Source organism: Leptidea sinapis, chromosome 31, assembly GCF_905404315.1.
Source record: "Leptidea sinapis chromosome 31, ilLepSina1.1, whole genome shotgun sequence".
NCBI classification, from domain to species: Eukaryota; Metazoa; Arthropoda; class Insecta; order Lepidoptera; family Pieridae; genus Leptidea; species Leptidea sinapis.
This window is the reverse complement of record NC_066295.1, coordinates 2,858,620-2,875,144: the sequence shown is the minus strand read 5'-3', so window position 1 is coordinate 2,875,144 and position 16,525 is coordinate 2,858,620. Positions and strand designations below refer to the sequence as shown.

General features: G+C 34.7%; 1 protein-coding gene across 1 annotated transcript; it reads left to right on the top strand.

The window, feature by feature from the left end:
* Positions 1-247: 247 nt before the first annotated feature.
* Positions 248-11,087, top strand: LOC126974045 (trichoplein keratin filament-binding protein-like). Its single transcript, XM_050821417.1, has 9 exons — positions 248-394; positions 855-1,071; positions 2,893-3,003; positions 4,778-4,960; positions 5,286-5,430; positions 5,868-6,155; positions 7,427-7,588; positions 9,477-9,668; positions 10,466-11,087. The coding sequence occupies exons 2-9, from the start codon at positions 857-859 to the stop codon at positions 10,655-10,657; spliced, it is 1,488 nt and encodes a 495-aa protein (XP_050677374.1). The 5' UTR covers positions 248-394; positions 855-856; the 3' UTR covers positions 10,658-11,087.
* Positions 11,088-16,525: the final 5,438 nt, after the last annotated feature.

The window sequence follows — 16,525 nt, the reverse complement described above, 5'->3', positions numbered from 1 at the left end:
AATCGTAAATACGCCCGGCGGCCTCTACAGAGAGGCTATCCAGTATGGATCTTCGAGTCAGCACTTTGGCACGAGTATCATGTTGACACACAGTTGACACTAGATGTCGCTAAACATTTGACAGTAGCTTTAGAATGCCACTGTCACTTGCATGCTGCACTAGTTTGAAGTTACAATGTTGTGACTGACAACAGTCACCAAGTAAAATCTGTAAAATTGCAAACAGACAGTATTTTGAATTTAATACCGTTCAAGTTTTTACTTTATAATATAAAGAAATATTATTAAATTACTAGGAAATAGGTTTGTGTGGTTGAGAGTTGCTACAGAGGGTTGATGTGGTTACAGTAAACACTTTATTGTTCTACTATAAAGTAACTTTCTATTTCTATAAGTAAGTACCTACATATTATTGAAAATATTTGTAATACTACTTGACTAACATTTTCCCAATATATTTTTATTAAATTCATCTGTCACACACATTACCCTGGATAATCCCAAAACTGCTTACAAGTTTTATATTCTGTTATCTTGCCCTGCCCATTACAATGCAGTGCCGGATTCTTGAGAAGCCTAAAAATTCTGAGCAGCACTATAATTGCGCTCGTCACCTTGAGACATAAGATGTTAAGTATCATTTGCCCAGTAATTTCACTAGCTACCGTGCCCTAAAGATTGAAACATAATAATGCTTACACATTACTCCTTCAAGGCAGAAATAGGCGCCTTTGTGTTACCTATAATCAAGTGCATCCTGTGCAAAGGAGCCTCCCACTGGCAAAAGTTAAAAGATTACCGTTAGATAATCAATCACATATTCTATTTTAAACATATTATGCTGTGTATTACAGAAATGTCTCACCCGTTGTCCCAGTGGAAATTGCAAGCATTGGCTGCACAAAAACGTGATAATGAACTTCGGCGTTCTGAAGAACTGAAAAAAGTTGCAAGCTACTTTGAATTAAATACAAATAAATCAAAGCACCATGAATGTTGGACAACAGAAGAATATTATGAAAAGGCGAGGAAAGAAGCTCAATTGTTGAGTGAAAGGAAGATTAAGCAAGTGTAAGGATTCTTAATTAAATATTAAATCTTTATAAAATATCTGTTTATTTAATTTGTCTGTGTGTGTGTTTTTTTTTCTTGCCACATCTTCTATTTTAAAGTTGATTCTAATGCAGTAGTAAATGGTATAATTTATTATTTTAAATTTAATTTATTTTTGTTTGTGTTTGAAAATATTGTTAGTCCTTGTATATTTTAGAATAGAAAAAGGCATGTGACACTGGTGTCTATATTAAGAGGGTTGCTTAAGAAATCTGTCAAACAAGAAATTAACTTTTACTTCCACATAATATCACGCAATTTGTCATGTAAAGAAACCCGACCTCTCTCAAATTTAGTAAACCATCGCCTCATGGTGCTCAAGCAAGGTGCTTCTCTCCCAAAAGCATTTTGAAGACAAGTGGCACAGTGTTGCAGAGAGAGAGAACTTTTAAAATCATAAAAAATTATCACTCTAAAATCTTTTTGACTAATTCCACTTTGGCTATGTATGTAGATCTTTGATGTGTGATAAAAAACAATTGACAAATGATTTCCCACCAATTGTTTTATTTTTATTACTAAAAAGGTTGCAATGTTTCCAAAATATAACATTTGAAATTCAAATAGTTCCGATTAGCTAGAAGTGCAAAACTTTTAGTGTGCTTCATGTATTTGAACGTTGCTTGGACAACAGAATTAGTTTTTAGACTTTTCACATATACTTAAATGTTTTTGTTGCTATTTAAGCAATGTTTTGACCAAAAATCCGAAAGAAGAAGAAGACCAAATATCCATCTTGTCCACTAGCATATAAGATGCCTTTCATAAAATATAATGTCCCATCCTTGTCGTAACTAGTCTAACATTTGTGAGATATCACATATTCTTCAAATTTGATATTTAGAAATTATTAAATTTAAACCACAGTTCCAAGATAACTTTTATATCCATTCAATTTTTTTTAAATAACAATTGAAAATATTACAATTAAAAATCTGTTATATATGTAACATCCGAACTCGTACATAACGTAAAATCTTGAGGTATCAATGGACTTTCAACCAACTTCTAATTATAACAATATTAGCATTAAAAATAAAAAGTATAGAATATTCACTTTATATATATTCTCATTAGGGTTTTTAATATCAGGAACATTTGTTGTATCAACAACTTCTTCATCCATATTTCTCTGGCACATTTAGGAGTAATTCTTTGAGAATGAATCTTCATAATGGGCCACATAATTGCTTAAAAAATTAGGAATATATTGAATATAATTTAGGCATTTTTTAAAAACTCAAAAGTTGTGCTTTAAAAAGTCTAGATAAATATCAGATTGTATATGTGAGTTCCCAAATTGACTTCATAGACATCCACTTATACCCCCTTACTTATTCATAATGGTCTGCTAACTTTAAACAACCGCTTAGGAGTGTTTTTTTTTCATTCTGACTTAGGTCAATAGAAGAAGACAGAGTGAGAATAAGCAATGCTTTAATTTAGCAGACTCTTATGAATAAGGGGGTATATGTTTATAAATTAATAAACTTTTTCTTAAACTTCACAATAACATCTGATCAATAATGAGACTTTTGTACAAATTTTTTGTTCATAATCTGTGTGTAATTCCCATTTATGGAATAGAATGTTGGTCACCTGATGCTAGAATGGTCGGATATGCTTTAAAAATGATGCAGTAGGTGAAAGTGATCACCTGCCATCAAATAAACTACATATAAACATATTCTGTTGATTGACATAATGAAGTTTAAAAACCCTGCTACCACCTGTTTTCTCTTATTGTGCTTTATTTTAATATTTCCAAATTTGTTTCAGACAATTAGAAGAAAGACGAAAGAAACTGGAATTGATGTTGTTTCAAGAAAATATGCAGTATCAGCAAGAGTTGAAGACATTGTCTGCCAAACCTAAACTATACCAGAATGGGTGAGCGTCCACTAGATCTAGTACTTGATATAAATGATCTTTAAGTTGGTATTTACATTCATTCAATTGTTATTAACCGACTTCAAAAAAGGAGGTTCTCAATTCGTCGGTATTTTTTTTATGTTTGTTACCTCAAAACTTTCGACTGAGTGAACCGATTTAGATAATTATTTTTTTATTTGAAAGGTGGTGCTTCCCGTCTGGTCCCATTGTAATTGGTCCAGATCTGACGATGGCATCCATGAGAAAACCATGAAAGTCTTTAATTTACTATACATACATATAGCAAAGTGGATGATAAATTTACGAATAACTCAATATCGCGCCAACCGATTTCGATGATTCTTTTTTTATTGGAAAGGATATACTTCAAAGATAGTTTGGTGAGACGTTTGAGAGGTACTGATTACGGAATCCATAAAAAAGTAACAGAACTCTTCAATTCTTAGGAGCAAATTACCGATACTCGGCCGAATCTTTTTTATGATATCGGGATATTTAATTCATCTACCAACACATAGTTATGGTCTAGTAATTGTCGTAGTCGACTATGATGATCAATGATCCTTAACGACTTACAGTAAGGGTGCGATCTGTGGCTGAATTTCTTACTGTCTGTAATCAAATTGTAAAGCACTTACGTTCATTGGGCATTGAAAAGTTTTGTTTATCTACACATATTTAGACAAATAGTTAACAAAAAAAATAACAAAAAAAACAACCGACTTCAAAAACACTATTCCAAAACAATACATATAATGTGCACTAAAAATTTAAAAAAAAATCTTATTCTAATTACGATTTATTAATCTATTACGATTTTTGGAGTTGGTGTCATCCAAGATAGGTTTGTAACTACATATTAAGTTATAGGTGAGATGTGCTTGAGTCGTGAGAAGGCGAGAGCGGGTCGCGGCGGAAAGACACCGATTCCAAAAAATACTTAATTAGATTGTCTAAAAATACGCAATTATTTTTATGCTTTTTAGTGCACATTATAACTATTGTTTAGGAAGTTTTTGAAGTCAGTTGTTTTTTGTTATAATTATTTTTTAAATTTTATATAGAGCTTCAAGCATTACTGTCATTGAGTGAGAATTGTAGTCCTCCCTCCACCCGAGAAAATTTGTTGATTGTGATTCCATACATTCTTCTTCGTTTTCTAGTAGTTGATTTCTCAACAAATTAAACTTATATTAATTTTCTATTTTTGGTATAGCCATTGTTAAACAACTGTTCATCCCACACTACTCAAACTTCCTGTACTACGGTGTTCTGAATTTGAAAAAATGGTGGTAGTGTGACGAGGTGAACACTAATATCTAAGTTAGCTTCAGACCACAGCTTGAACTCATGAGAATCATCCAAACAAGCAAATCTGTAAAGTTTTGACCCGTCTGACCATTTGGCGGTAAAAAAAGGATTTAGCGGGATGTAAAACGCCACGTCAGCGGCGTCGCGCTGTTGATTGAGATGTTGTCGACGCTTCAAAAACTGTCGCAAATCATACTTAGGATATTACAATATATAAATAAGGTCAAAACTTTCCGTAGCTTTCCTAAGTGCTCTTTTTCCGTATTGTGAAATATACTTACTAATTCGTCATATTTCACGAACATCAATTGACATCAATATTTCATCAATTGACAAAACTTGATCCAACATTATAAGCATAGAAAACTGAAGATAATGTGTTGTGGATGCATGGATTAATAAATCATTGAGCTGAGTAGGCATATTTTAAGAATTTTCCAAGATTTCCTTTAATTTTCAGGTCTTATCTGAATAAAGTACCAACATCAGTACTCCAGGACATCAATCATGGTATTATTGAGAAGGAAGAACAGTTGAGGAGACAGGAAGCTGAATTGAAACTATATCATGCTTGGAGACTGCGGCAGCCAGAGTTGAGGGCTGCCTCATCACATATAGCCAATGGGAAACTTAAATCTGCTTGGTAAGAAGTTTGTAAGCGCTTATGTTTATATCATACTTCGGTTGTAAAACTACGGCTCGTCACAACCTCTGTCTAAACGTGATAAACTCAAAACTTCTGAACTGGTTTTAATGAGAAATCTAAGCTTCTTCCCGCGACTTCTACTATATTTCGGAATAATTTTTACCCTATGTCTGTTTGCCAGACGTGTTTGCAAAATTTAAGATGATTGGTTAAGTAGTTAAGGTGTACAAGTGGAACAAACAAAAAAACTGTAACATACTTAAGGCTTTGGAGGCAGTTTATACTTAAAGAACTTGCATGAAATGCATATGTTATGTCATAGGATGGAGCAAATCGTGGAAAAAGAAATGCAAAAGAAAAAAGAAGAAGAGGAAACCCGGAAGATATTGCAGGAAAGAGACGAAACACTCAGGAAAGAAATAGAGTTAGAAGAAGAAAGACTTCACAAAAAAGATTTGCAGATGAAGGTGAGTTGAAAGTATTATGTGATGCATCATTATAATCCTTTTATTCTGTACATATTTACAAGTAATACATTAATTGAAGTGTCTTTTGATAATATCAAAATAACAGCTTCTTGATGAAACGAAAAAGCGAGACGATAGAGGTGCCGTTGCTAGCGATTATTTATAAAACTATTATTTTGGCCGCCGCGCCAAATTATGATTTCAACAATATGGGTATCGTATCCGCAGTTCTCGAGGGTGCAGAGAACGAACTTGGGATCATTTTAGACATCCAAGATGGCTGAAATATTAAACTATTTTTAAGCTTGGTGAAAAATAGTAAACCTTACATTCATCCTGATACTCCTACATACCGCTGTTATGCTAAATCTGATATTTAAACCGGGAACAAAAAATATTTCGACAATAAGCATCATATTTTTGTGTTATGTTTTCAGGAGCTCAGATCTGACTTACAAGGACAAATAGCAGAGCTGAGTGAAAAGGAGACAGCCGTGAAAAAATTGAGAAATTTTGAAGACAAAGAGAGAATGATATTGGAGGAGCTAATTTTCCTTTCCAAAGAAAGAGAAAGGGAACATAATAAGCTAGTGGCAGAAAGAGACAGCTGTATTGTAAACATGGGCTTGCATAAATATAAGTTAAAGAAGAAGGTTATATCCATTTTGAATGAAATAGATTTAGATCTAAAGATGTTGGAAAAAATAAAAAGAGCTGTTATGAAGGTAAGTAACTTTTTTTTTTCATCGAAAAAATATGTTTACAAAGTAATATTTTTATAATTAAACTTATTATTTAATAGCCTGAGGGCGGTCGCTCCATTTCCAATCTGTGGTATTTTAACCACACAAACGTTTTTTAACAATTCTTTTGAATACGTTAATACTTTTGATTTGAACTATTTCTGGGATCTTGTTGTAATAGCATATACATCGCCCCACAAAAGACTTACTAACTCGACTTAGCCGAGTAGTAGGCATTATAAGTGTATGTCTGTTCCTGGTGTTAACATTGTGGTTATGGCAGTTTCTAGCAAATTCACTTATGTGCCTATTTTTTTTTATGGAATAGGAGGACAAACGAGCGTACGGGTCACCTGGTGTTAAGTGATCACCGCCGCCCACACTCTCTTGCAACACCAGAGGAATCACAAGAGCGTTGCCGGCCTTTGAGGAAGGTGTACGCGCTTTAATTGAAGGTACCCATGTCATATCGTCCCGGAAACACTGCACAAGGAAGCTCATTCCACAGCTTCGTAGTACGAGGAAGAAAGCTCCTTGAAAACCGCACTGTGGAGGACCGCCACACATCCAGATGGTGGGGATGATATCGTAACTTGTCGCGTGTCGTGCGAAGGTGAAGGTAAAATGCCTATGAACATACATTACATTATCAAGAATATATTGAGAAGCAACAGTCAAGATGTTAATTTTTTTGGAATTTGCTCTCAATGATTCTTTAGTACCTAGGCTGTAAATAGCGCGAATAGCCCTCTTCTGCAGCACAAATATTGTATTAATATCGGCAGTGTTGCCCTATAGCAAATTTACTGTAACCGATTTTCAGCCACACTTGGCAGTAGCTCCTTTAGTGTTTTGGATATAAAACTACTACCTCATAGACATTGACAAATATGACCAGTCACAAATTATCGGTCTGACAGTGTAATATACTACTTTAACTTAACTAAAATAACAAGGTAGCACAAAAATGGTAGGTATACTCGCTTTGGTGGCCAGTTTAACTCTTCAAGGTACCTACTAACTTTGGTATTGAATATTTTTTAACTAATTTGTAAATCTACTCAAAAGGAAAAAAATACTTTCCAATATTTGATACTTGATGATTACAGATAATATCGAATAATATACAATAAGCAGTTAAGGTATTTTTCTCTAAAATTATTATTTTTATGAAAATCGTTACCGAGACTCAGTTGAGTACCTATTTCTTGTTCTTAACCATTCACGCTCGCTTCGAAAATTCAATTTTTCAGGATTACGAGTCTGACAAAGAAAAACATGGGAATTACAAGCGAATACTGGATGCTGCACTCGTTGAGTTAGAGCAGTATAGAGAGAGGGAGCAAGGAAGACAGAAGAACATTGAGCATATGTATGACGGGGAGGCGAGACAGCTCAATGAGAAACAAGATCAGGTAATGTTATACTTTGCTAGATATATGATAGATTAATACATGCAGGTGATGTTAAATTACGTTTATATACATCCATGCTTTAAATCCTCTATTAAATATTCTGAAACAGTTAGCTTATTACCAACATTAAAACACCCAATGTTCTAATAACCATTACATCATCCAAACGAGTGTTGTAATGTTGTACTGAATTTCATAACAACACTCCTATGTTTGTTTTTTCGATCCCTTCATGCACAAAGAGTTTCAACAAACAGCCACATTCTTATTGCTCGATGCGTGGTATCTGTATTATTTTCAAAAAAGAATATTTTCGTTTACGCGCGTTCTACACTACCAAGTACAAGACGTAGGTTATTCGAAACCCCGCCATTTTTCTTGAAAAAATGAGCGATTCAAGTTTGACAGCACACTGCCGGATATTTTAAGCGCTGCAAAAGAACATAATATTCAAGTGAATTTTAATTATTGCACTATACAAAATGTAAATTACTACTAAAATAAATAATTCTTTCATTAATACTAAGTTTATTTGTATATAACCAGTAATGGTTGATATTAGGTTACTACTAGGACTGGCTGTTTTAATGTTTGCAGTAAGCTAACTGTTCCAGAATCTTTAAGAGGATCCATATTCTGTGTGTAGATAAAGTCTTGTATGCGACTGTTGATAATTAGGTATTGGAACACTCATGTGATACTATTATCACCCACCACCATAGAAACCCACATTCGTGTTGTAATACCCCTTATTACACAACAGTTGCATAAATAACTATTACGTGGTTAGGTATATCTTATTGGGTCTACAGAACGCTTGCACAAAGTCACACAGTCATTATAAACTCGCTCAACTAGTGGATAGACGAGGTTGCTTAGTAAACAGCTGTTTATCTCGTGCTACGGAGCGGACACATTGAAACCGAACAGCTGTGATAGGGAAATAATCTTACATCAATACCCAGTTGACAAGCCGAATTCTTTTATATTTTCCGTGCAAAATGTTGGTTGCGTAGGTATAAGTTTAATTTGGGTACCTACTTTAACTACAAAAAAATACCCGTGTATTAAATTATTATTACTATTAATACTTCAATTTAACGGCATTTGTTAAAAAATAAGTTTGAACTTTACTATTATTAAAAACACTTTTTTATAAATATTTAGTTATATGCCGTAGTTACTCCGATTACTCTTTTTATTTTTATCATAAAAATCAACCTGTGTAATTGACTGTACGCATTCAGGCATCACATCATGCTGTGTATGCGAGCGAAACCATTTCCCAAGAAGATGTAGTGAAGAATAATAATTTATATTTTTCACCCACTGTGTGTGTCTTTAAGTATGGTATTGTTAATACACCCATATTTGCCAATTATTTCTATGAGTATCATATTATTGTCTCCATTGCGTAAAACCAGTCGTAAACTGGTATTTTGTTTGTAAATAATTACAAATTGCTTTGCGTGCGCACGTGCACCATCGAACGATGCATGCATACATGCCCGGTCTGGCATCTAGCAGGGTGCTTCATATAAAAACAACGTGATTACTACAGGCGCTTGTGCGACGTTGCCACTCTGGTATGCGTGGCGCATCTGGTCTGGTAACGTCACGCCACGCAAGTGTTGTGACCGGGTTCGGGCGGTGAGTATAAAATAACGACGAAAAATGTTGAGTTTCTTACTGAATCTTTTTAACATAGTAAAATAATTACAACAAATGCCGGGAAATAAGTGGCCGTCGCCAAGAGCGTCCGCCATTTTGTGAAGCTCTGCCATTTTCGCCATACGCTTTGTGTCCAATATTCTAGCTTTCGTATTTCTAAATATCCTAGCCGACCGACATGTCTAACAGTTTTCAAATTAATTGTACAAATTTTCAGCTGTGGGCCAAAGAACGAGAAGCGCGAAGTATATTAATGAATGAAGTAATTTTGACATTGCGAAAACAAGTCGAAGAGAAACTCGAGCAAAATATTCAGCAACAAAGAGAAAATGTTTTAGAACGAGAGAAGATTGTAGAACAAATGGAGAGTTTTCACAAGGAAGTGAAAGCCAAGGAACAAGAGACAAAGGTACCACTTTTCGTTAACTTTTCCCTCAATGCCATGCCTAGTATCGGAATTCTGGATCTCGAAATCTAGAATAATAATAAAATAGGGGGAAATTTCTTCTAGATTTCTAGAACATTCTAGATTTCTATAAGGTCTTACACCTAAGTAGCCACGGCTTACTAATGCCCACTAGTGGCGTGACTTCTAAGTCGTATTTTTCGGCTAAACAAATTTGTTTCAAAATATCGGGTCTTCTTCGTTTGGCCTGTTTTCAAAAGCGGGCCTATGTCAGCCTCGCTGGAACACCGGGACATACTGCCAGAAAGTGGGACTGTACCACCCAAAGAGGCTTGTACACTGAGTGAATTCAAGACCATATATATATAAGAATTTTATGTAATAAGTTTTAGAAAATAAGACCTTTTTATATGATTTATTTCATTGGTTTGTACCTGTTATAGTAAAATAAATAAAATGTAGTTCGTTAAATAAATTTTAAATATAATATATTGAATGACGACCTGTATAGCCGAGTGTTTAGCGATCCTACCTATTAAGCTAGAGGTCCCGGGTTCGAATCCCGGTAGGTGCAAGCATTTATATGATGAATATTGATGTTTGTTTCCGAGTCATGGATGGTTAAATGTATTTATATGAATTTATGTATGTTTAAGTATATTAAATATATCATTGTCTTGTAACCCATAACACAGGCTATATAGACTTAACTTGGGGCAAGATAATTTGTGTAAAAAGTGTGTCAATATTATTAAATATAGGATAGTCGCTTTAGTGAAGAAATACTATCTGTTTTCCAGCTTAAAAACACGTCATACTCTACGATAACTTCGCTACAGTCGCAGCTAAACAGTCTGAAACTTCAGAAGGAACAGCTCGACGCAGCGGCGACCAGAGAGGCGGAGTTACGTGCGGCCGTGGCGCACGAACGTAATATACGAACGGAGATCGCCCGCATGCAGAGACAAGGGAACATGCAAGCCTGGATGTAGTATTAGATGTTTATCTACACCCATGCTTTTAATCCTTTATTAAAGATTCTGAAACAGTTAGCTTATTGCCAACATTAAAACACCCAATGTTCTAATAACCATTACATCATCCAAACGAGTGTTGTAATGTTGTACTGAATTTCATAACAACACTCCTATGTTTTTTTTATCCCTTCATGCGCAAAGAGTTTCAACATACAGCCACATTCTTATTGCTCGATGCGTGGTATCTGTATGAATTTCAAAAAAAGAACATTTTCGTTTACGCGCGCTCCACACTACCAGAACGTCGCGCGCCGTAAAAAAAAGTAGATTATTCGAATCCCCGCCATTTTTCTTCGATATATATAAAATGAGCGATTCATTTTAAACGCTGCAAAAGAACATTATATTCGAGTGAATTTTAATTATTGCACTATACAAAATGTAAATTACATTTCATTTATACTTATTACGTTTCATTAATACTTATTTTATTTGTATATAATCAGTAACGAATGATATTAGGTTACTACTAGGACTGGTGTTTTAATGTTAGCAGTAAGCTAACTGTTCCAGAATCTTTTAGAGGATTCATATTCTGGGTGTAGATAAAGTCTTGTATGCAACTGTTGATAATTAGGTATTAAAACACTCATGTGATACTATTATCACACTCGGCTTCGCCTCGTGAGATAAATCCACATTCGTGTTTTAATACCCCTTATTACACAACAGTTGCATAAATAACTATTACAATACAATCAATTTATTAATGAGGTGAAAAAGATTCTAAATGTATTTATTGTTAGAAGAAAAATAAGATTCCTTATACATGAACATCTTTTTGACATTATCATATAAGTTACGTCAATTTTATGAAATTTAATATAAAATGTGATTTTTTAACATAACATTTAATATGGTATGTAAGAAAATTTATTGAAGTAGGCGTTACTTTGCGGAAATCTATAATTATATAAATGATTTGAGTTTTCTTTAGTGTTAATTCCGCCAATAATTGTCTCCAAACAATTCGACACGTGTTTCGCCTCTACACGAGGCATCCTCAGGACGTGTTGTTTCGCCAAAATCTGGCACGAGACTGGAACTGTCTTGTTTGGAGACAAATATTGGCGGAATTAACACTAAAAAAAACTCAAATCATTTATATATGATATGTAAGCCAATGTGTTCTTTAGGTACGTAGACATAAAGTTGTTAGTAATCGCTCATCACGCGCTTTTATCTTTATTCTAGTCATAGGTGCATATTTTCCTTTCATTGTTTATATGAACGAAGTAAAAGTTTTCTCAACCATGGACAATCAATAAGATAGATATACCAGATAAACCAAACAAGCGTTAATAATCTAAGTCTGTAAGTAGGCAATTATTTCTTCCATCATCGTGCGAGTTGATCGATAGTTTTGGCCTTGTATCCCCGACTTACGCTACAAACACAAAAACAAATCGTGAAAATTAAACTGAATTTAATTTATGAATAAAAACTTTACCACACATTTAAACAAAATAAGTTAATACACACACACACACACTCACGACTTGTTCTCGTCGGGCTAGGCAGAGACAATAGAATGCCACTTGCTTCTATCCTTACAAACCTCACGCGCTTCCTCTACATTCATTACTCTTTTCATACATGCTCGCCGGTTGCGGGTGCTTCGGACCTCTCATTTTCTCAAAACGTCCCCAATTTGGTCGACGAATGTTCTACGAGGTCTTCCGCGACCGACAAAAAAAGCCTTAAATGATCTGTTTGACACTGGCCTTTCAAAACTGGAGTCTACTCAGTTACAGCTGCGGCCATACTTTAATGAGCACACCATTGTGTGACGTTTAGGATCAAAAATATAAATAATTGTGGCACTAAAAACATATTACTTATACAAAATTGAGATTTAAAAAATGTAATTGTTTTATATAATACTAGCTTCAGCCCAAGACTTCACACATTAGTAATACGAGTAACTTATTTTTTCATCTGCAATAAGAACTAATTCCACCTTCGCACTACATGCCACAAGTTAGAATATCATCCCCACCATCTGGATGTGTGACGGTCCTCCACAGTGCGGTTTTCAAGGAGCTTTCTTCCACGTACTACAAAGCTGTGGAATGAGCTTCCTTATGCGGTGTTTCCGCGACGATACGACATGGGTACCTTCAAAAAAGCGCATATTCCTTCCTTAAAGGCCGGCAACGCTCCTGTGATTGCTCTGGTGTTGCAAGAGATTGTGGGCGGCGGTGTTCACTTAACACTAGGTGACCCGTACGCTCGTATGTCCTCCTAGGTATTCCATAAAAAAAAATACGGCAAACAATTATTTATTAAAATTAATTTTGCGTGAGAGTAATCCATCCTTACAAGCTTTGGCATTTGTGTTATTAGTAATAAAAATTGAAACAGCTCACTAAGGCTGGGGATGTAGGGAAGTATTGATCAATAATATGTAATTTCTGTACTTTATTCTAAAGTTGGAGACCGAATGTTAACCCCGTAGCGGTGGTGGTAAATATTTCCACCACTTGGTGGCATTGTACTTGAAACTTCTCTTGGCGCCTTGTCTTGTTCGCATGCTTGAGACATGAGTAGACGTAGATGGTAGGTACTGTGCGTAAACAAATTTATCAATGTGTTATGAATCCAACGCAGCTAGATACTGAATACGATATAAAATGAATCTTATTAGCCCGCATCTTACGTAGCTAATTCCTTAAATGTGTGACTAACACTTTTTTTATGGAAAAGGAGGACAAACGAGCGTACGGGTGTTAAGTGATCACCGCCGCCCACATTTGCAACACCAGAGCAATCACAGGAGCGTTGCCGGCCTTTAAAGAATGTGTACGCGCTTTTTTTGATGGTACCCATGTCGTAATGTCCCGGAAACACCGCACAATCAAGTTCATTCCACAGCTTTGTAGTCCACGTCTGTTACTAACTCTATATTCTGTGGTTAAAGCCAGTTAGTGCCGATCTAAGATGGGGTAGACGCCCTTGCTATGTTTAATCTTCGACCTTTCCCATAAACAACATTAAAACCCAGTAGACGCTTTTATAATCACAATGAAAACAACTCAGTCACTCAGCTAAGGTGAGCAAAGCGCGGCGTACTGATGTCTCATTGGTCACATCACAACATATCATAAACAATCGCTACAGCCTACTTATAAAATCTATGGCTAAAAAAATCGATATTTCCCTTTCCTTAACTAAGGCTGAGATCAACAGAGCGTACTCAGACTTTGCTTAGACTTTTCTTACGTAAAACATAGCTGAGTGCAGTTTTTTTATGGAAATAAGGGACTAGACGAATAGCACGTTCAGTTGAAGGTAACTGATATGCCTTGCCCATTACAATGCAGTGCCGCTCAGGATTCTTGAAAAAACCAAAAAATTCTGAGTGGCACTACAATTGGTCTCGTCACCTTGAGATATACCTTAACATCTAAGTCTCATTTGTCCAGTAATTTCACTAGCTATGGCGCCCTTCAGACCGAAACTGCCGCCCTTCAAACATTACTGCTCCACGGCAGAAATAGGCGCCGTTGTGGTACCCATAATCTAGCCGTCATCCTGTGCAAAGGCGCCTCCCACTGGTATGGTGCAAACTTAGCGTAATCTTTGATTTCTTTTTATAGTAATTTAACAGTTGGAATGCTGAGCTTAACTAAAACAGCCCAATGCAATAGTTAAGTTCTCGTTTTATCAAACTTGCTAAGTTTTACTTGAGTAAAGTCTGAGCAGACTCTAAGAACGCTAATAGATCTGTCTTAGTAGAGCATATTTTTGAGCGTCTGCTTGTAGGTTCGGTACTCGAAAGGTGACTATCGGGAAACCTGTTACTAAGCCGCCACTATTTGTATGTCCGTCTGAATCTCATAAACCGCAATACCTCTATAACAAGCGACCTAAGTTATTTATTCAAATGAAGTGCGTACGTATTTCTCATGATAGCTAAGTTATGGAATAATGTATAATGATAAGAGTATTTTATGTTCGATGTCGATAATCCGTATACCGACAATAGTACATTAAGAGATAAAATACTTTTAGGTGATATTTCATTTTAGTAATTTTCAATGGATTAAAAATTTTACTTCTAATAATCAAAAGACTGCAATAGTACTTTAAAATCTTAAAAAAATAACTTTAGAAATCTTTAAGTTTTTTCTTTATTTAATTCTCAAGCAGAGGGAATAAAATAGGCAACAGAAATTTTATTTTTTTAATTTAAATTTCAACTTCTCTCATTCCATAAAATAATTTATTATAAGCTAGGTATACGAATTAGTTTAATAAAATAGTCGAATTCAGCAAGCAATGTAATATAGGTATTTAAATAGAAATAAGTTCCTATCGTTTATGCTAATGTCAAAGGCTAACTGCTCGCGGTTCCATAATTGTGTGTCCTGTTCCTATAATATTGATCGATACGACACTGGTGTGTTATTTGTGTCCTGTAAGGCTCGTAAGTGCGAAATAGATATACACACATTTTAAATAAAACCCTTTTAACCCAGGGTTAACTAAAATAAAAAAATTTAAAAATGTGAGCCGTCACGGGACGCCTGGCAGATGTGAAACATCGACATTATTTTGTAAAAGTAATATGCAGAAATGAACATATTGTGATAGGAATTAAATATGTCATAATGATAAAATAAAATATTACGATTTTTTCCAGATAACGATGACTATTTATTGAATAAACATTTATTTTCATTAAATACAAAAATATACGAATTTATTTCAAATTGTGAATACTTAATTCGTTTAATCAGTGACTTCGGTAATAGTTATATTCGATGCCTCAGGACGGTATTACTGTGACAAGGCGACGCGTCGCCACGGCATGCGTCGCCACGCCAGAAATCGGTTTTACGTGCGGCTATAGATGTTTCACATCAAAATGTAACTTTTACGCATAAATCTTATGTAAAAACACAGTTACAATTACATTACATGTGTTTTAATACTTTAGAAGTGTTTTATTTAAATGTGTCACACTCGCGTTAAATAATAACTTTAATACTAAGCACACACAATTATATGGCTGCTTCTATAGAGCGTTTGACATCGGAATAACTATTGGAATCGTGTTTGTGTGTATGCGTGGATTTATGTTATCAGTAAGAATATATTTTTGTAATGAAGTGTGTTTTATTAGATTGTAAATAACAAGAACTGGTAGCGACGGTACGAACTTTGCGGCAACTATATAATGACATCTATATTGTGAATTAAAAACCTTTTTTTTTTGTTCCTCTGTCTCGCACTGTTTCGCGAAGTAACTCGCCTATACCACGCATCCTTTCGTGTTAAATGCATTATTAATTGTTACCAACTCTGACCGCGATTTGTTCAAAAATATGTGGAGTTTTTTATTAGGTACTTTTTGGCTTTCTGTGAGAAGACTGTAGTATTTTATTAGTAAAATTTATACATCCTTAATAAATGTAACTACTAACGAGCGCATTTTTGAAGGGTAATAAATAAGATAATTATTATTTGCACATGGATTCTGTTTTCAGTTGTGAGTGAGATATTGCATATTCTTTTTCTCAATGATATTAAATATTTTAAATGATAAATATTTTTACAATGTTCCTGGAATAAATCTAATGTAAGAAATGGCTTTAATAAATATATTTCACTATGTCGTGTTTAATTTGTTGTTGTTGGCAGTGTGTTATAAAGGTATAGTCGTATCTGTTTTGCCCGTTTTCATCATCATACTTACCACAAACTCATCCTCCATTTACTAAGTCTGGCCATAAATAGTGTTACAATTAAAAATAAACAAAATATTACATTTGAATTTGGAACCTGTCATTTTTATAGGATTGTTCATTTAGTTTTCTC

Excerpts from the sequence above, each read along its gene's own strand:
- LOC126974045 (XM_050821417.1), top strand. The coding sequence starts at position 857 with ATGTCTCACCCGTTGTCCCAGTGGAAATTGCAAGCATTGGCTGCACAA. Across the intron at positions 1,072-2,892 it reads GAAAGGAAGATTAAGCAAGT|ACAATTAGAAGAAAGACGAA; the intron begins GTAAGGATTCTT and ends AATTTGTTTCAG. Across the intron at positions 6,156-7,426 it reads TAAAAAGAGCTGTTATGAAG|GATTACGAGTCTGACAAAGA; the intron begins GTAAGTAACTTT and ends TCAATTTTTCAG.